The 21,318-nt window shown below is 45.6% G+C and overlaps 1 protein-coding gene across 3 annotated transcripts in view; it reads left to right on the forward strand.

Annotated features, from left to right (window-relative positions):
• The window catches only part of KDM1B (lysine demethylase 1B), a 174,385-nt gene that overhangs the window by 33,725 nt on the left and 119,342 nt on the right, over positions 1-21,318 (forward strand). For all 3 annotated transcript variants that reach the window (XM_029590738.1, XM_029590740.1, XM_029590739.1), the window contains exons 6-8: positions 13,114-13,230; positions 20,148-20,186; positions 20,810-21,017. In XM_029590738.1, the coding sequence (XP_029446598.1) occupies positions 13,114-13,230; positions 20,148-20,186; positions 20,810-21,017 (364 nt within the window). The remainder of the gene's footprint in view (positions 1-13,113; positions 13,231-20,147; positions 20,187-20,809; positions 21,018-21,318) is intronic.

The following is a 21,318-nucleotide window of genomic DNA, read 5'->3' on the forward strand; positions in this document are numbered from 1 at the left end:
GAAAAAAAAAAAAACCCAACAGGAATCTGATTATCTGATATTCAAAAACCCCAATTTTGCTTGATCATGCAGACATACAACTGAAAATTAAGACAGTTTGGGTTCCATGGGTTAAATAGTTTAGTCTAATTCCTGTTTTTATGATAGAATTTAATTAATGAAGCAGTATTCCTTTGATCAGGAGGATCTCTTAATATGACTCTATTTGGACTTACATATACAAGTCTTATCAGGGTGTAGATATTTGGGTGTCAGAATAGAATGTAGAACCTAGCTTCCAAACTTTATATATTTGTGGCCTGCACTTATGATGTAACTGTATATGTCTTTTTGTGTGTGTTTGACTCGTGGAAAAATCTTTAATTAAAAAAAAAAAACTATTAAAAAAAAAATAGCCTACTGAACAGTTTCCTCCAGGTTTCAGCCATATTCTATAAGCGAATCAGGTTATATGAGTTCCTGAAAATGATTTATAATAAACATCTAGGTCAACCCATGCTGGGTATGTGTGTAGCTCTCAAGGGTTCCTTTATTTTATGCAGGTTTGCTTTTGCTTTGCCATCCATTTCTGGTTTCCTCACCTGCCGTTTACTTGGGGATAACATTGACTGACTTTTTTTTTTTTTTCAAACTCATTCTTCAACGGTTTGTATAGCACAAATGTTTCTCATGTTTTCCATACTTGGTCTATGTTACTCAGCCTAGTTCAGCTACAGTACGTTATTGCAGTTATCTAATCTTATCTAAGTTCAGGGCTGGAAAAAATATTTAGAAAACTTGGGCACCAGTCAAACCTTTTTAGGAGCCAGGGCAAAAACTACTTTCTTAGTTGCCCTTTTTGTGCTTCTTTTTTTGTTTGTTTTTTTTAACTTAGATTTTGTTTTTCCTATCTCTAGGCACATTTCACAAAAATCGAGAATGCATTTTCTTGGCGCTATGTCCATCTGTGTGTATGTGCTTTTATACATGGCCACACAAACAAACATAGAGAGCAGGCAGACAGGATCCAAGTGTGGTGGGTAGTCCAGACCCTATCACCTGAAGAAGAGGAAGACTGGTGGCAGTGAACCCCAAAACCCCTCTCCATGCCTTGCTGAGATATGAAGTAGAGGGCCAGTTCAATGTCTGATGGGGGTAGCAGCATCAGCATGAGTTTGAAAAGAAGTGCAGGGCCATTGGTGCATGTCCCTCTTCTAGGCCCCACCGCCTCCTGGCCTTTTCACAGGAGGCGGGCCTGGGAAGGGAACATGTGCTGACAGTCCTGTGTGCCAGTTCAGTTTCATACTACTATAGCTGCCACCACCATTATCAGGCCTTGAATTGGGCCCCTACTTTTGGGGAGGTTGCAGCCCTTCTGCATATGTCTCCCAGCTGCCTTGGTGGTCAATGCAGAAATCACCACAACCCACCCTGGGCCTGAGCTCTTCCCACGCCTTGTTCTTCAAGCAGCCAGTCAGGTACTGGGGAGGTTGTGGTCCTTTCTTTCTTTCCTGTGGCTCCACTACATTTTCTCTTCCTAATGCTAATTCTCCCCAGTTTTATTCTCTGTTGCAAACTACTACTAACACCAAATCAACCTTTTCTATTCCTTACATTCTTTATCTCACCTGCCATTCTGTCATCTACACTGTCCACTGCTCTTGAACTTCAAAGTTTTCTTCCCTTCATCCAGCCATCTCTACTCTCCCTGACAGTACTCATCCTTGTTCTTACATCTCTGCCTTTCTTCTACGTGCTCTCCTACTCTTCCTATTGTCAGCCAGAGAGATCAATCACAATCCTGGTCTTCCAAAGCAACTTTGACCTCATCAGTGCATATCAAACCCTCCAGTCTTATCACTATTCCCTGTCTCCCTCCTTCTTCCTTTCTTAGGCTTCTTGTGGCATTCCCATTCTATTTCCAGCAAGCTTGCCTATATTCAGGACCTCTTTATCTTTCTCATACTCTTCATCTCATTGTCTTGACCGAGACCTGGCTTTTCCCTGAGGACTCTGCTTCAGTTGCTGCTTTCTGTCATGGAATCATACACCTTGTACAGTAGGCCGCAAAAGTGGTGTTGGATTGCTGCTCTTCTCCTGTAGGTTTCAACCCCTTTTTCCACCTCTGTCCCACTCTTTTTTTTTTTTTTTTTTCTTCCCCCTCTTCATCCCACCACCTCTCCTTGTAGTTATCATTGATCAACCCCTTGATAAATCCCCCTCCTCCTTTCTCACCTACTTTGATTCCTGGCTTTCCTTCTTCCTTGACTCATCTTTCCCTTATTTTTGGTGACTTTAACCTCCATGTTGATGATCCCTCCCATTCTTACGCCTCAAAAATCATTTTCTTAACCTCATTTGATCTCCAACTCTGCTCTACTGCCCCTGCTCAAAAGCATGGCTACTGCCTTGACCTAGTCCTTTCCTCCAACTGCTGTCTCTCAGATATCTCCATCTCAGTTCTTCCTATCTCAGACCATCATCTGATAACTTTCACAGTAAACCACCCTCCCCACAGCTTCATTGAGTTGTAGGTAAGTTTTAAGAACATGCCATACTGGGTCAGACCAAGGGTCCATCAAGCCCAGCATCCTGTTTCCAACAGTGGCCAATCCAGGCCATAAGAACCTGGCAAATACCCCAAAACTAAGTCTATTCCATGCCACTGTTGCTAGTAATAGCAGTGGCTATTTTCTAAGTCAACTTAATAACAGGTAATGGACTTCTCCTCCAAGAACTTATCCAATCCTTTTTTAAACACAGCTATACTAACTGCACTAACCACATCATCTGGCAACAAATTCCAGAGTTTAATTGTGCGTTGAGTGAAAAAGAATTTTCTCCAATTAGTTTTAAATGTGCCACATGCTAACTTCATGGAGTGCCCCCTAGTCTTTCTATTATCTGAAAGAGTAAATAACCGATTCACATTTACCCCTTCTAGACCTCTCATGATTTTAAACACCTCTATCATATCCCCTCTCAACCGTCTCTTCTCAAAGCTGAAAAGTCCTAACCTCTTTAGTCTTTCCTCATAAGGGAGCTGTTCCATTCCCCTTATCATTTTGGTCGCCCTTCTCTGTACCTTCTCCATTGCAATTATATCTTTTTTGAGATGCGGCAACCAGAATTATACACAGTATTAAAGGTATGGTCTCACCATGGAGCAATACAGAGGCATTTTGACATTTTCCGTTTTATTGACCATTCCCTTTCTAATAATTCCCAACATTCTGGTTGCTTTTTTGACTGCCGCAGCACACTGAACCGACGATTTCAATGTGTTATCCACTATGACACCTAGATCTTTTTCTTGGGTGGTAGCACCTAATATGGAACCTAACATTGTGTAACTATAGCATGGGTTATTTTTCCCTATATGCATCACCTTGCACTTATCCACATTAAATTTCATCTGCCATTTGGATGCCCAATTTTCCAGTCTCACAAGGTCTTCCTGCAATTTATCACAATCTGCTTGTGATTTAACTACTCTGAAAAATTTTGTATCATCTGCAAATCTGATTACCTCACTTGTCATATTTCTTTCCAGATCATTTATAAATATATTGAAAAGTAAGGGTCCCAATACAGATCCCTGAGGCACTCCACTGCCCACTCCCTTCCACTGAGAGAATTGTCCACTTAATCCTACTCTCTGTTTCCTGTCTTTTAGCCAGTTTGTAATCCACGAAAGGACATCGCTACAGTGTTATGTTACACTGTGAACCGAGGTGATGTTGCTAACGTGCTGCAGTATATAAAGAACCATTAAATAAAATAAATAAATACAGGACACTTCCAGTTCCACTCTCACTTCACCTCACAGTTCTAAGTTCAGGAAAAGACAATGTGTTCGCCACAGAATTAGACTTTTATTTATCAGATTTGGCAGGATCAGCATTTAGAAGATAACAATACATGACTTTATCGTCCTGGCTACTAAGCTCCAGTTTACACTAAAGAATGTTCTGTACCATGGGTGGTTTAAAACATGCCATAAACCTTAGCCTGCTTAATATAGTAATACTTAGGGCTAGCTTACTTACCCCTGGTCCCAACTTCAGGAGATTTCCCTGTTTACCTCTGAAACAGGCTCTGGCTGGAGGTCTAAGGATTGTAGGCAGGGGAGGAGGCTTGCTTCCGGGTCTGGTACTGGCAGAGCTGCCGGGCTTTTCTCGGATTCTCGTCGCCTCAGAATCTGCACCACTGTCCGACCCCAAGCAGGGCATTTCCTCTCTCCAGTCTCCTGGCCACACCTAGTCTTCTCCCTCCTCGATAGCAGGGGTTGTTGGTGCTGCTTTGGGCTCACCCCCTTCCTCCTTATTTGCCCCTGTCTTGTACTTTCCAGTGGATAAATATGCATAAACTTGTGCATAATCATGTAGTGGATGGAGGGGCTTTGCTACATTGCAGGTCTTTTCCCTCCTCCCCTTTTGTTTCGGGGGTGGGGGGTCCTGCCACGACTGGACCATGCTGTCTGCCACCATCAGCGTTGTCTCCATTCAGAGTGCTCCTTAATCCAAGGGTGGGGTCCCTACTGACCTCTGGACTTTCCTTGACTGGTCTGTGACTTCTGCTTATGAGCCATAGTTGCTGCATTGTCCCTCTGCCTTGGTTTTATTTACACAGGAGCTTTCAAACAAGCAGATCTTGATAAGTATCCTTCAGTTCTGATTGAAAGTTTTAATCTGGGCAAAGTTTCTTTTCTTGAGCTGTGACACTATTTTTGGCCTGTTAGCATACTTGTCAGCATCCCTCTTGGCTATTATAATTCAAATTGGGTGCTTCCAGTAGTTAAACATGGGATATGTCCTTACAAAGTCACCACCAACACTTTTAGGAATCTCCAAGCTGTCGACCCTTATATCATCTCCACTATTGTTTAATCTCTCCTTTCTTCCACTATATTGTCTGTTAGTTGATGAATTGGTTTCTTCTTACAACACTATAGTCTCCTCTGCATTAGACTCTCTTGCCCCTCCTGTAAAGCTCTCCAAACCCCAGCCTTGGCTCACTCTTAGAATTTGCTTCTTTCGTTCCTGTGCCCACTTTGTAAAATTCTGTGCCCATACAGACTTCATACATTTCAAATTAACCTTTAAGTCTGCCATTGCACTTGCCAATAAGACTTCTACATCCATCTGACACACTCCTGCAACCAACCCTTGCCATCTCTTTGCCACACTCGATTCCCTCTTCAAATTCCGCCCCCCCCCCCCCCTCACTCTCTGCTCAGACTATGGCTGAGTACTTCCGTTGAAAGAGTCACAAAATTAGTCTTGAGTTCTCAACCAAGTCACCTCTACCTTCATCTCTGACACTTCTTTCCTCTATACTTCTGGCTTCTGCCATTCTCTCCTCTTTTTCTGAAGTCTCAGTGGAGGAGATTGCCCATTTCCTAGCATGTAGCCAGATGGACTCAGGACCAATGGGTTATGTGCTCCCCTGCTAGCAGATGGAGATGGAGTCAGGTTTCAAAGCTGACTTCACCCTAGATACACTTCTGCAGTGATCTCAGCCCTTCAGTATCTCTCCGTCTCCTAGCAGATGTGGTCGTGCTTTCCCTATGGGAGATTATTGAACCCTTTCAGAAGAAGAAATTCTACTTTTAAATTGGGGGAAGATTGAGCCCTGCTTTCCTGCAGTGATACCTAAAGGTCCTTCCCCCGATTGAGAAATCCTGAGATGATTTTTGAGGTCCCTCAGAGGTGTACATTGGTCTGGTAGCTGGTTTCCGGTGTGGACTGCTGCTGAAGCAGTGGGTGCAGGAAGCTGAGCATGGTCGCGACGGCCAAAGCGCTCTCTCCCCCACAGCCAGAGCCCATCTCTATACTCAGCTGGTAAGCACTGAGCCCAGGTAAGTTTAAAAAAAAAAAAAAAAAAAAGATTCCTCCTGATTCAGTGACGTTGGAGGGGTTTCAGTAAGAATTCCTCCGGTCTCCTTGCTCAGCACACCATACCGACATTGTTCACGATCCCGTTGGGATAAGGGGAAGTGGGCTTCCGAGCAGGTTGAGCAGCCCCCTGGTGGGCTGGCCCCGCTTTAGGCTCAGGCACACAGTGTGGTAGGCCGCAGCGGTACCATCTTGTGCGTCTTTTTGTGCGTCTTCTATTGCCTTGTCGGTGTGTGTGGTGTGTGCTGGCTCTGCGCATGCGCTATGCATGAAACATTGCACACGTCATGCGCATCCATATGTGTGCATCTCTCTAGGCGCAGAATTTAGGTAAAGCTGGGAACACGGGCTGTGTGCGCGCCCTGCTTCTGTCTGCGTAGGTGCCTGAAATCTGTGCGCACAAAATTTTAAGCGCAAGCCGCCTGAACATGCAGTTACCGTCCCTAATGGCTCAAGCAGCAAAGAAACATAAGCGCCATTCTCTCTGTGCTGCCTGTCATATTAGGGCTACACAGTCTGACCTTGATTCTTACTTTTGTTAGCACTGTGAAAAGGCCCAGGGAGAGTTGGCCTCCCCAGTCTTTACTAAGCCCAGATCCTCCCACTATGAGGATGGGTCAGCCACAACATTAACTGGAAGTAGTCCGGAAGACCCTGCCCTGTATCTGAGTAATCCCGGGGCTGGGTCTTCCATGGGAGAGGGAAATCCAGCAGTGTCTACCCCAGTCCCTCCTGGGCTAGGCATGGACCTGGCGGCCTTCTCTTGGGTGGAAATGTTTCAAGGCCTTTCAAGCCTTTGTACAAGCGCAGTCTACTTCACTTGCCCCTGTTCGGACAGACCCTCAGTCGGTAGGGCCTCGTCTCACCAAGGGTATCCGTGTCAGGGACCCAGACAGCACGGATGAAGAAGGGGATCCATATTCCTTGGAAGATGGGGAAATCCCACTGGATTTGGAGCCATATCGGACCATGTTACATTTTTTCCATAAGAGATGAATTGCCAGCCATGGTTTCCCAGATCCTGAAGACACTGGGAGTTCCTGGGGCGGACTCTATGATGGAACCAAAGAAGAATCCCATTCTGGTGACTCTGTGGAAAGCCTCTTGCTATTTTCTGATGCTGGAAACCATCCAGAAGTTAATTGACCTGGAATGGGATGCCCCTGAAGTGAGTTTTAAAGGTGGACAAGCATTAGAAGCTCTATACCCACTGGATCTGGCGGCAAAAAATGCCTGTGTTTCCCTAAAATGGATGCATTGGTCTGCGCCGTTTCGAAGTGAACAACTGTCCCAGTGGAGGGAGGAGCGGCTTTATAGGATGCGCATGATAGGCGGATGGAGTCCATCCTTAAGCAAGCCTTTGATGCGACAGCAATGACCTTAGTTTGCTTCCCGTTGTGCCCTGGTAACTCGCTTGTGCCTGCTCCTCTCTAGAGAGGTGTATGACTCAAGGGCATATTCCAGAGAAGCTAATGGAGCCTGCCGCTGCCTTTTTAGCTGACACAGGCTCTGACCTAGTCCGTACCTTGCCAGAGGAGTGGCCTCAGTGGTAGCAGCCAGAAGACAGCTATGGCTATGAAATTGGTCAGCAGACCTTTAAGGGATCACTCCTCTTCAGAAGCAAATTGGAAAACTGGCCAGTAAATGGGGTGAATTTCCAGTTCTCTGGCTACCGGAAGGTAAGAGAAGATGGCAGTGGAGTCTTTCTTAACAAGGCTCCTGAGGTTGAAGGCTATAATTACAGGAAAATATGGGGTGGTGTTCTATCTATTTCACCGAACCCAAGAGGGGAGGGTTCCTCTTGCTGCATCCTGGACCTCAAGAGTGTCAACTGATATCTACAAGTAATTGATTTCCGCATGGAAACTGTGCTCTGTGATGATGGCCATACAACCGGGAGAGTTCTTAACCTCCCTGGACCTTTCCAAGGCCCACCTTCATATTCCAATCCAGCAAGAACATCAGCGTTTCCTATGCTTTGTGGTACTGGGCCACCATTATCAGTTCCGGCCCTTTGGCCTGGCTACTGCCCCCAGAACACTTTCTAAGATTATGGTGGTCATAGCGGTGGCACTGAGGGAAAGAGGGAATCCTGGTGCACTGGTACTTGGACGACTGGTTGATCTGGGTGAGGTCGGTGGAAGAGAGTCTCCGGGTGACTAGCAGGAGCTTGGTTGAGTCATAAACATGGACAGAAGAAGTTTCAAGCCCTCCCAGTCCTTAGAATATCTGGGAGTTTGGTTTGACACCAAGCGGGGCAAGGTCTTCCTCTCACCCTTGTGGATAAGGAAGTTGATTTCCCAGGTGCATTGCTTGATGAACATGATACGCCCCAAGGTGTGGAGCTATCTTCAGGTCCTCAGTTTGATAGCATCAACCCTGGAGGTAGAACCGTGGCGAGGGCACATGTGACCACTTCAACGCTCCCTGTTGTCACGTTGTAACCCGCTATCTCAAAACTATTCGATTCACCTCCACTTACTGATGGAAGTATGTTCTCAGCTCCAGTGGTGGCTACAGGAAGCTCACCTGGGCAAGGGTGTAACCCTGTCCCTGCCGAAATGGCTGGTCCTCAAGACAGATGCGAGCCTCCGGGGCTGGGGAGCTCACTGTCAGGAACTGACTGCCCAGGGGCATTGGACCAAGGAAGAGGTGCTCTGGAACATAAACCGCCTGGAAGCTCGAGCAGTTAGATTGGTGTGTCTACAGCCGAGGCACATTCTCCAGGGTCAGGCGGTCCATGTAATGTCAGACAGCGCAACAATGGTACAATACATCAACTGCCAGGGGGGAACCAAGTGCCAGCAAGTGCCACAGGAGTTAGATCTCCTTATGGAATGAGCAGAAATACATTTACAGATGATCTCTGTCTCCCACATCGCAGGAAAAAACATCATCAGAGCAGACTTTCTAAGCATAGAGAGTGTGGATCCAGGAGAATGGGCTTTGTTGGCCAAAGCCTTTAAGCTGGTGGTAGATTGCTGGGGCCTACCGTCCATCGACCTGCTGGCCGCATCTCACAATGCGAAGGTTCCACGATTTTTCAGTCGTTAAGAGATCAATGGTCCCTGGGAATTGACGCCCTCATTCAAACCTGGCCAGAAGAGGACTTACTATATGCTTTCCCTCTGTGGCCCCTGCTGGGCAGGGTCATTCGCAGGATTGGGCGCCACAGGGGATTAGTCCTACTTGTAGCTCCGTATTGGCCCAGATGTCCGTGATATGCAGACATGCGGAGCCTCCTGGTGGAGACCCCCCACCCCCCCAACCACCCCCAAACGCCTCCCACCGCACAGGGACCTGCTTCAGCAAGCACTGGTCCTTCACGAGGATCTGACTTGATTCTGTCCTATGGTTTGGCCCTTGAGAGGGCGCGCCTGATGAAGTGTGGATATTTGGCAGCAGTAATTACCACCTTGCTCTGTATGCAGAAGTTCTCTGTCTTTAGCGTACGTGCAGGTCTGGAGAGTATTTGAGGCATGGTGTGAGGAATGCGGTTTGGCCCCTCAGATGGTCAAAATCCCACTGGTTCTGGAATTTTTACAGAATGGCTTGAATAAAGGGTTGACCCTTAACTCCTTGAAGGTCCAAGTAGTGACGCTCTCCTGTTTCAGGGGCGAGGTGAATGGAACCCACTGTCAGCGCAACTGGACATGGCCTGTTTTCTGAAAGGGGTAAAGCACCTCTGGCCACCCATATGTGGCCGGTTCCCTTGTGAAATCTTAATCTAGTATTGGAGTTTTTGGCAGGGCCCTCATTTTGACTGCTGCGCAGTCTTTCCTTGCACTTATTAACCCTGAAAACAGTGTTCCTGGTGGTGATATGCTTGGCTCGTCGCATCTCTGAACTATAGGCATTGTCGTGTCGGGAACCATTCCTCCAGATGACTCCAGGAGCATTACAACTTCGTACCGTTCCATCCTTCTTGCCCAAAGTAGTCTCGGAGTTTCATTTAAATCAGTCCATTTTGTTGCCATCCCTAGATAGGTACAAGGATATGTAAGAATAGCGCCTCCTCCAGCATTTAAACATCTGTAGGCTTTTGGTGCAGTATCTGGAAGTTTCAGAACCAGTCTGCAAGATGGACTGCTTGTTTGTGCTTCATGGTGGAAGGAGACAGGGCGAACCAGCGTCGTGGGCTACCATAGCTTGCTGGATCAAGGAGGTGGTCATGGGAGCCTATGTAGAGGCAGGAAAGCCAGTACCCTTTCAGGTTAAAGCTCATTCCACTAGGGCTCAGGCAGTCTCCTGGGTGGAAGCTATCTCCTATCGATATCTGCCGAGTGGCGATGTGGTCTTCCCTTACACACCTTCTCCAGGTTCTTTCGCCTGGATGTTCAGGCCAAGAGGATGCAGCCTTTGCAAGGGCAGTGCTAACCAGACCGCGGGCAGCCTCCTGCCCCAATCGGGAGTAGCTTTTGTACATCCCATTTGTCCTGAGTCCATCTGGCTGTATGCTAGGAAATGGAGAAATTACTTCATTGATACTTTCATTTTCCTTAGTGTAGATAGATGGACTCAGCATCCTGCCTACGGCTGCCCAAGAATGGTGCCAAGGAATTGCCGTGAAATTAATATCTATTCCAAGAGATTACGGATAAGACGTTGCCCAATCCCTAGATAAGGGCATCTATAATCTTGCTGGGATTCAGTGTTTGTTTGGTTGAGTATAGTTACGGTTATCCGTTTTTAATCAAGTTTTAATCAAGTTTTCCAATAGTAAGTCTACAATGGCTTTTGAAGAGAATACTGAAGGGCTAAGGTCACTGCAGGGGCGTATCTAGGGTGACGTCAGCTTTGAAACCTGACTCCATCTCTATCTGCTAGCAGGGTAGCTTATAACCCATTGGTCCTGAGTCCATCTGTCTACACTAAAGAAAATGAAATTATCAGGTAAGTAATTTCTCCATCTTCTCTCCTCCTCCAAACTCACTACTTGTTCCTCTGACCCCATTCCCACCCAATTCCTGAGCACTAGCTCCACTGCAGTCATCCTATCTGTCACATCCTCAATCTATCACTCTTCACTGTTACTGTTCCTGCTGCTTTAAAACATGCTGTGATCCCACTACTCCTCAAAAACTCTCACTGTGTCCTACCTGTGCTGTCAACTATTGTCCTATCTTCCTCCTTCCTTTTGCTTCCAGACTACTTGAACATGATGTTCACCACTGCTATCTTGACTTTCTTTCATTTCAAACTATTCTTGATCCACTCTAGTCTGGTTTTTGCCTTCTATATTCCACAGAAACAGTCTTTGCCAAAGTCTCCAATGATCTGTTTATGGATAAAACCAAAGGCCTGTACTTAGTCCTTATCCTCCTTGACCTATGTGCTGCTTTTGACACTCTTGATCACCATCTATTTCTTGATACTCTTGTCTTCACTTGGATTTCAGGATTGTGTCCTCTTGTGGATCCTCCTTTACTGCCATCCCACTATCAGTTGGTGTGCCTCAGGGTTCTATCCTGGGCCTTGTTTTCTTCTCTCTGTATACTAATTCCCTTGGTGCTGTGATGTCCTCTCATGGCCTTCAGTACCATCTTTATGCTGATGATTCTCAGATTTACCCCTCTATCTGAGAAATTTCATCAGGAATCCAGTTCCAATGATTTCAGACTGCTGATGAGACATCCAGGCAACAATGTAAAAAAAATAAATAAAAATAAAAATAGGAAAAGGATGCCAAAGGGGGGGGGGGGCCCTATTATGGAGGCATTCAATTACAGAGCCAAAGAGGATTAAGCCAATGCCTTGCCAGGGTTCCTTGACTGTGGACTCGTCATCCTTATCTCCCCCTCCCCCTTCCCCCCCCCCCCCCCAAGCCCCTTCCCCTCTTCTTCCTTTCTCTGTTTCTGTAGGAAACACTATAATCCTTCTAGTCCCTTCAGTCCATAACCTTGGATTCATCTTCAACTCCTCTCACTTCTTCTTTACACATATTGAAAACACTGCTAAAACATGTTGTTTCTTTCTCTATAACATCACCAAAATCTGTCACTTTCTTTCTGAGCACACTACATGAACCTTTATCCACTCTCTCATCACGTCTCACTTAGACTCTTCAACCTACTCCTCATAGGTCTCCCAGTGAACCATCTTGCTCCACAACAATTTATCCAAAATTCAGTTGTACAAAGTTGCTACACCCATATAGCCCCTCTTCCTTAAGTTTCTATATTAGTCCCTATTCGTTCCTGCATACAATTTAAGTTCCTCTTACTCACCTACAAGGGCCTTCACTCTACTGCTCCTCACTACCTTTCCTCTCTTATCTCTCTCTACATCCATCCTCATGCACTCTGCTCATGAGACAAGTCACTCCTATCTATGCCTTCTCCTCTACTGCCAATTCCCAACTCCATACTTGCCTCCTGGCTGCACCATATACTTGGAATAGACTCCCTGAGCTGGTGTGTCATGCTTCCTCTCTTGCCTTATTTAAATCCTTTCTTAAAACTCACCTTTTTGAGGCTGCTTCTAAATCCTAACACCTTATTTAAACGATTGGCTTATAAATGAAGTTCCTCAAGTCTCTATTGCCCTGTATGTTTGTCTCTGCTCTGTAGAGCTTACAATCTCTTGTATGTTTTTTGTATAGTGCTGCATATGTTAAGTAGCACTATAGAAGAGCTAAGTAGTAGTATTAGAATATATCTGCAGGGGGATGGTATTTTATGTGGGCAGCTTCCATTGGTCCTCTTGTTCTTTTGGTGGAAGAGTCGGGACTCCCTGGTAGTTTAAGGGGAAACATGCCATTGTGTCACTCTAAGTGTGCACTTTCTAACTTTTTTTTTTTGTTGTTTCTTTCTTTTTGCTCTTTTTTTTCCTGTTCTGTTTTTTTTGTTGCTTTGTTATTTAGAAAGTATTTTGTCTAATATTTGGGTTTGTTTATTTTTTTTTTTTAATTGTTTTTCCATAACCCCTCTCTGCAGCCTTTATTCTGTGTAGAGACCAACTTTTTATGTCAGGCTTGGGCCTGCTGAAGTGTGACATCTGCAAATTTTTTACCTCTGCCTAAGTTACTTTTTGCTAAGGCGCTTGGAGGTTTGCGTGGATGGATACTTCTTAAGTTAAAAAAAGAAATTGGATGGTAGTGACATCCCCTCCCAAGGTCCTGTTACAGGCAGGGATGCCAGCATGATAGTATTTTATGTTAATACTGTCAGCTCGCCTGCTGAGCGCTCTCAGCAAATTCTATTGAAAAGTGTAAAAAAAAAAAAAAATCTTTTTTTAGGTGCAATGTACAAAATCTGAATGTGGAAAATGGCGTCAGCTGACAAAAGAAATCCAACTTACTCCCCAAATGGCAAAGACCTACAGATGTGGTGTGAAACCAAACAGTTCTGTTAAGGTAATGTATGTCCTTCTGATAACAGCAACTTCAGTGTAAAAGCTTTATCTTGGGTTTGCTGCTCTTTTTTTTTTTTTTTTTGTTTGTTTGTCTTTGTTGTGTTTGAAGCTTGAATTGAACTTAATAGATTATCTTTGTCACTGTGGGCTAGATGTGCTAAGTAGGTTCACCTCTTTGAATGTTTTCTGCCTTCGTTTTGGAGAGCAGTGCCGATGCAGTATTCAGAAGGGCAGAGATGAAAACTGGCCACTAGAACTCTTCAGTGACTATTTGCCGTATGCCACATTAAGGGGATGATGCAATCAGACGCGGGTTAAATAGGTTCTAATCCACCTCCTAATGCAATAGGGGGATTAGCGCCTATTTAACGAGTGTCTGCAGCGGAGTGAATGAGAGAGCAGATATGCTCGGCGTCGGTTTTCATAACCAGCTGACTGCAGTAATGAAAACCGATGCCGAGTTTATCGGCATCTGTGTTCATAACCGGTAGACCGCTGGTAGCCATGGGGTCGCGCTAGCAAGGAGGCGCTAAGGTCGCGCAAGCGACCCTAGCGCCTCCTTGGTAGCGTGATCCCCTAATTTGTTTATTGCATGGCACCCCTGTTGCAGGCGCCATGCACGCGTTAAGAAAGCGGGCGCTGAAAAGTCAGCGCCCGCTTTCCATTGTATAATATTGCATCGGCTCCTATGTTATGTATCCTGTTTGTTAGTATATATATTTTTTTATTTGTAAGACTTCTGCTTCTTTCGACTTCCATATGAGTCAAAATCGGCATCTATTGGGCTGCATTTCTGTGAGCCTTAACTTGCAGCTCTGTGGGGTTTACTCTCTAATTTGATAACCTTCCCTTCTTACCTAAACATTGTAGCAATGTTCTTGACCAGAAGACACAGACCGTGTCCCCCCCCCCCCCCCCATTCTGGGTATCCTGAGTCTAACTGGTAGGTGTCGGTGTTGAAAAATGACTGGGAATTTTAAACCCCAGGACTGTGAATACTGCCTCTGTAGCACCTCCAGCCCCAGAATCGCACTTGTATTGCCCACACGGCAGCATGCAGCACTGTAGCTGAGTCACCAGGCCAGTTCTTTATAAACTACATTTTTATTTGGGTATTCCCATCACCAGGGTTTCCTTTCTAGCTGAGGTCTTCTGATGCTGTCGCCTTAAAGGTGAATTTTAAAAGCCTGGCATGCGCCAAAACCTGGAGATATGCACACAAATTGGGCCAACATGGATTTTAAAAGCCACCAGGCTACGTGCATACTTGCAGCAGCACGAGCAAATGAAAAGTTGAGTAAAAGAGGTGTGGTCTGGGCTGGGCATGGACATTCTTGGCACATGCCAGGGTCCCTGCTGTGTAACGTTTTACTTCTGCTGTGGATGACTTGAATTGATTGATTCTTGAATGGGATGCCCTGGAGGCAAATTTCAAAGGGGGTCAGGCAATGGAAGGCCTAATCCCTCTAGATCCAGCTGTGAGAGAGCATTTGCATTTTCCCAAAGTGGATGGCTGGTCTGCGCCGTCTCTAAGCAGACGACGATCCCCATGGAGGGAAGAGCGGCCTTGAAGGATGTGCATGATAGATGGATGGAGTCTATCATTAAGCAGGCCTTTGACGTAGTAGCTTCCTGTTGCGCTCTGGTGGCACGTTCTTGTCTGCTGCTCTCTCAGGAGGTGGATGATTATGGGGTGCATTCCAGGGCAATTATGGAACATGCTGCCACCATTTTAGCAGACACAAGCTGTGATTTGATCTCTATCTTGGCCAGAGGAGTGACTTTGGTGGTGGCAGCCAGATATCAGCTATGGTTGTGGAATTGGTCCGCTGACGCAGCTTCCAAAGCTAATCTAACGAAAATGCCCTTTAAAAGCTCACTCTGTTTGGGAACTAGTTGTAAAAGCTGGCCAGTAAGTGGGGCGGATCTCCAGTTCCCTGGTTACCGGAAGATAAGCAATTACAGTGCCCCTTTTCTATGAGGGGTCATCTCAAGGGTTCCAAGCATTTTTGTCCCTACAGAAACTGAACATTTCAGAGAACTCTGCCTTTTGGTAGGTCTCAGTCCTTTCATCCCTGACAGTTCAAGAGAGGAGTGGGCTCGGGTGGTGGATCATCCTGAGCTTTCCAATGAAGGTTTGCTGACCCACCTTCGGGAAGTGGAGTTGGGCCTATCTCTCTTTTATCAGAGGTGAGTCGAGATCACATTGGATCAATGGGTCCTGGAAGTGAAATGGGAAGGTTACATGCTGGAGTTTCACAGCATTCCTCAGGATGTGTTCATGGTGTCTTCTTGCCACTCCCCTCAGAAAAAGCAGGCGGTGGAGTCTAAGCTTCTAAGACTCCTCCAGCTGAGGGCTGTAGTTCTTGTGCCTACATCTCGGGGAAAATACAGGGCACTATTCCATTTTTTTTATTGTGCCCAAGAAGGAAGGTTCTTTTTGTCCCATCCTGGATCTGAAGAGTGTCAACTGCCATCTGCGGGTGACTCATTTTCGCATGGAAAGCCTTATGCTCTGTGATAATGGCCATGCAATCAGGAGAGTTTCTGACCTCCCTGGATCTGTCCATTTGGAGCACCAACATTTTCTGCACTTTGTGGTGCTGCGTTGCCAATATCAATTTTGAGCGCTGCACTTTTGGTCTAGCTACCCTAGAACATTTTCCAAGGTTATGGTGGTCATAGCGGCAGCATTGAGGAAAGATGGGATCTTGGTGCACCCATACTTGGACGACTGGCTGATTTGGGCCAAGTCTTCAGAAGAGAGCCACCTAGTGACCAACAAGGTGATCTCCTTGTTGTGGAAGCTCGGTTGGGTGGTGAACCTGGCCAAGAGCAGTTTCCAGCTTTCTTAGTCATTGAAATATCTGGGAGTTTAGTTCGACACAAGGCAGGGCAAGATTTTTCTGCTGGATGCACATATCCAGAAGATGATATCCCAGGTATGTCAGTTGGTAAATACTATATGCCTGATGAAGTGGTGCTATTTACAAGTGCTAGGTTTGATGGCAGCAACCCTAGAAGTGGTGCCGTGGGTGAGGGCGCATAGGTGTCCTCTTAAGTGCTCACTGCTGTCTCAGGACTATTCGATTCGCCTCCACTTGCCAATGTAAATCTGTTCTTACCTCTAGTGGTGGTTGCAGGAGGCTTATCTGAGCAGGGGGGGGGGGGGTGTCCTCATCCTCCCTGAACTGGTTGTTCCTCAAGACAGATGCAAGTCTCCAAGGTTGGGGAGCTCACTGTTGGGAACTAGCGGCCCAGGGACATTCGACATCCGAAGAGGCCCTCCGGAGCATTCATCGCCTGGAAGCACAGGCGGTCCAGTTGGTGTGCTTGCAGTTCAGCCTCAGACTACAGGTCAAGCGGTCCACATGATGCCTGACAACGTGACGATGGTGGCCTACATCTGTCGCCAGGGAGGAACCAAGAGCCAACAAGTGTTGCTGGAAATAGACCAACTTATGGAATGGGAGGAAAAACATCAACAGATGATCTCTGCTTCCCACATTGTAGGAAAGGACAAAGTCTACTTTCACATTCTCAACAGGGAGAGTCTGGACCTCAGAGAGTGGATGTTGTCCACCGAGATGTTTCAGCTGCTAGTGGATTATTGGGGCCTTCCGCCTCTAGACCTGCTGGTGACTTCTTGCAATGCAAAGGTTCCTCACTTCTTCAGTCACAGCAGAGATCTGTGGTCCCTGGATTTTGATGCTTTTGTACAGGCCTGGCCAGAAAATGAGTTGCTGTATGCCTTTTCTCCGTGGCCTTTGGTGGGCAGGATCATTTGCAGAATCGAAGACCACAGGGGGCTCATAATCCTGGTGGCTCCAGATTAGCCCAGGCATTCGTGGTATGCAGATCTGTGGAAACTCCTGGTAGAGAAACCCCTTTGTCTTCCACCACACAGGGATCTGTTGCAGCAGGGACTGGTTCTTCACAAGGATCCAACTCTGTTCTGTCTTATGATTTGGCCCTTGAGAGAACTTTCCTGTTGAAGTGTGGATATTTTTCTGCAGTGCTTGCTACCTTGCTCTGCGCTTGGAAGTTCTCCACTTCTCTGGCATATGTTCGGGTTTGGAGAATGTTTGAGGCCTGGTGCGAAGAGTGCGATGTTCCTCCTCATTCAGTTAAGATGCCACTTATTTTAGATTTTTTACAGGATGGTTTGAATAAAGGATTGACCCTTAATTTCTTGAAGGTTCAGGTTTTGGCTCTTGCAAGTTTCAGGGGCACGGTGAATGGTTACTCCTTATCGTCCCATCATGTTGTGGCTCTTTTTTGAAGAGAGTGAAGCATCTTTGGCCTCCCTTGAGGTTACCGGTCCCTTTTGTGGAGTCTTAATTTGGTGTTGGAATTCTTGGCGGGCCCTTTGTTCCGACCACTGTGTAGCCTTTCCTTGTGGTTATTAACATTGAAGAAAGTGTTCCTGGTGGCTATCTGTTCTGCGTGTCGAGTTTCCGAGTCGCATGCCTTGTCTTGCCGGGAGCCGTTCCTTCCGGTGTCTCCAGGAGCGTTACAGCTGCGTACTGTTCCATCCTTCTTGCCCACAGTGGTGTCAGAATTTCATTTGAATTAGTCAATTTCCTTGCCGTCCCTGGATAAGGTTAGAGACGCACAGGTGTATTACCTCCTGCGTACCTTGGATGTCAGGGGACTTGTGTGGTATTTGGAGGTTTCTGAACCTTCCCGAAAGACAGATCACCTGTTTGTCCTTCATGGTGGAAGGAAGCAGGGTGAACTAGCTTCGCGGGCTTCTATAGCTCGCTGGATTAAGGAGGTAGTCACGGCCGCATATGTGGATGGTGAAAAGTCATTGCCTACTCAAGTTAAGGCTCATTCGACTAGGGCTCTGGCAGTGTCATGGGCGGAGGTTTGATTGTTGTCTCCCATCAATATTTGCCAAGCTGCGACATGGTCTTCCTTAAATACTTTTTCCAGGTTTTATCACCTGAATGTGCAGGCCAGGAGGATGAACCTTTGCATGTGTGGTGTTGACTGGACCATGGACAGCCTCCCACACTTTTCAGGAGTAGCTTTGGCACATTCCATGCTAGGAAATGGAGAAATTACTTACCTGATAATTTTGCTTTCCTTAGTGTAGACAGATGGATTCAGCTTCCCGCGCTCAGCAGCCGAATGATTGTGTCAATTGTCGTCCTGTAGGGCTATGGATCCCAAGGGATTACTGGTAAGTGTTCATCCAGTCTCTAGATTGGGGTACCTATGTTCTTACTTGAGTTCAGTGTTTTATTGATGGTTGAGTACAGTTCTGGTTGGCTGCTTTTAATCAAATTTTTTACTAGTCTGTTCACAGTTGCTTTTTTTTTTGTAATATTTGTTTTTATTGGGCAAACAGGTAATAACATTGCAGCAGTCCAAAAAAACAGAGTTACAAATAACCAGCCCGCTTCACCCAAGCCTTTTATCCCAATGGAACAATAGAGATCTAACAATATAAACTCAAAACGCAAACGTTCCCCCCCACCCCCCTCCCCCCGGTAGAGAGCCGTTAAGTCTCCAATTTGGAAAGTAAGAGAAAACAGTGTACTGAGGCAAAACAGTCGAACACCACCGACCAAAGCATAAGCATCAGTCCTCCCAGTAGGACCCACCCCAAAAATGTCTCATGTAACAGTTGATGTAGGCCGGTCACCGCTGGTCAGTGGGGCAGAAAGTCGAACTGTCAAAGATAATGTCTCATAGTAGGAAGCCCAAATGTCATGAAAAACTTGCTTCTTCCGCGGGGAGAAGTGTTTGTACATAGAGCCATACTCCATTTGGTACAACTCGGTGAGTTTGGAAGACCATAGACTCAAAGATGGTGGATCCATATCCAACCACTTCAGGAGAATACATTTTTTTGCGATTAGGCAAGCTTTCGCGATAAACAGCAAATTGTCCATATTCAGGCTCTCATCACCAACATCATTGTTCAGCAGGCATAACGAGCAAGACCAGTGAACCTCCAGCCTGAAGATAGTTGAGAGGGCTCCACGAACAGCTTCCCAGAAGTCTCTAATAGCCGGGCAGTCCCACAGACAATGTATCAAGGTAGCAACAGGAGCAGAGCATTTTAGACATCTTGCAGAGAGAATAGACCCCATATGAAAAGCCCTTGCAGGGGAAACTATAATCCTGTGAAAAATACGTTGTTGTAGTTCCCGGAGAGCCACATTAATAGTAATGGAAAAGATGGAGAGGTAAGAGTTCTTAAGCATGTGTACTTGTGGCTCCTCATGACAATCTCGGGACCATTTGGGGAGAAGCCTCTGGAAAATTCGGTACGGTTGCACCACAAGATAAAACGAGTATAAACATGACAATGTACCTTTACGCATTTGTAAACAAGAAATTAAGTCAGTGTACATTGGACTAGACAATTTTTCCCCATCAGTTCCCAGAGCAGCGGTAACTCCCGCTCGAACATAACCATAGAGCAAGAATTGATCGGGCCGAAAGCCCAAATTGGTCTGACATTGATTAAACGAGTAAGGTTGGCCCGTTGGAAGGTCTATAAAAGCTCCAAGGGGCCTCACAGTTGCTTTTGAAGAGAATACTGGTGGGCTGGGGTCACTACAGGAGTATATATACTGTGACGTCAGCTTGCTCCATCTCCATCTGCTGGCAGGGACTATAACCTACTGGTTCTAAGTCCATCTGTATACACTAAGGAAAATGAAATTATAGGGTAAGTAACTTCTCTATTAAGCACAAAAAGAAAATAAGCAACCTTCTATTACAGTACAACAAAGCAAAGATCACTCAATCTTCAGTAAACCTAAATCTAGTGAGCTCGATATAACCTTGTTGTCTTGGAAAGCTTTCCTTCATGGCTCTTTAATCTAGTGCGAAATAAACTCATGCTTGGATCAGATTTTGGTATAGTTCTGACAATAATATGTTTCTTCTGGGTTTTAGAGTGAGGGCCCAGACCAGTGCTCGCTGCCTGAGGATATGGTAAGTAAAGCAGCTGTGTTCTGGGAAAGTTTTTGCATGGTTTTATGTTTACCTGTAACCTGACAGGTTAATCAAATTATTTGTAGTCTGCAAAATCGCAGATCCATGTGTGATTTTGAAGTTGGCACTGCCGTTGTTATTGTTGTTGTGGGGAACAGGGATTTTAGTGTGTTCAGCTATTGGACTAGCAAATATTAATCAGGATTAAGTTTTACTTAACAGGCTTTTGTGCCTCCCCTTCCAATTTTAACTTTTAATTAGAAGTAGGCTTTAACCTAAAGTAGTATTGATTAATTTAAAGAAGAGTGCAACATGCAGCAAATCTTCCAGAATCCCAACCAGCTCACCTTAAACCTGTAACATCTTACATTTATATATATGTTGTCTGGTAATAATAGCCTTGCATTTTACAATGGACAGTTATTAACTTACCATACCAGACATGCACTGTATTCATTTGAATGCCATACTCTACCTAGCTTGCATAAGGAATAAGATAAAACTAAAGAAACCATAAAACACTGAAAGAATATCATAGCATTTAAATTGCAACCAAATAATTGTTTTTTTCTCTCTTCTCCTTGTCTTTCCCTCTAAAAACACTTGCCCCTATACCACCCAAGAGAGTAGCTGAAGTCTCAGATTATTGGTGGTACACCATGCTTATCTTGCCTCCTTTACTGAAGGACAGTCCGGCAGCTCCCCTGTTGTCTGCGTACTATCCAGATTGTGTGGGCATGAGCCCATCCTGTACCAGTACCAACCGCCTTCTCAGTGAATCTCATCTTGGGAAACAAGAGCACTACAAAGGTGTTCCACCCAGCCCCATGGGTAAGGGCTATGTGCGGAATTCTGACTAGGGACACATGTCAAATATATTTAATGGTGGTCATCAATGAATGGTTATACGGACTCTGTGCCTTTATTACTGTTATGAGGTTTGTACAAATTGCACTATAAATGCTGAATGTATAGAGGCCTTGTTCAACAGACATGAAGGCAGTGCATTCATTCAAGATAATAAATGGGAGAAAGTGTTTGCACTCACTCCTCTCTTTCTCTTTCTCTCATCCTCTTCTCTTTTTCTCTCTCTCTCATCCTCTTCTCTCTCTCTCTCTCTCTCTCTCTCTCG

This window comes from Rhinatrema bivittatum, chromosome 2, assembly GCF_901001135.1.
Source record: "Rhinatrema bivittatum chromosome 2, aRhiBiv1.1, whole genome shotgun sequence".
Lineage (NCBI taxonomy): Eukaryota > Metazoa > Chordata > Amphibia > Gymnophiona > Rhinatrematidae > Rhinatrema > Rhinatrema bivittatum.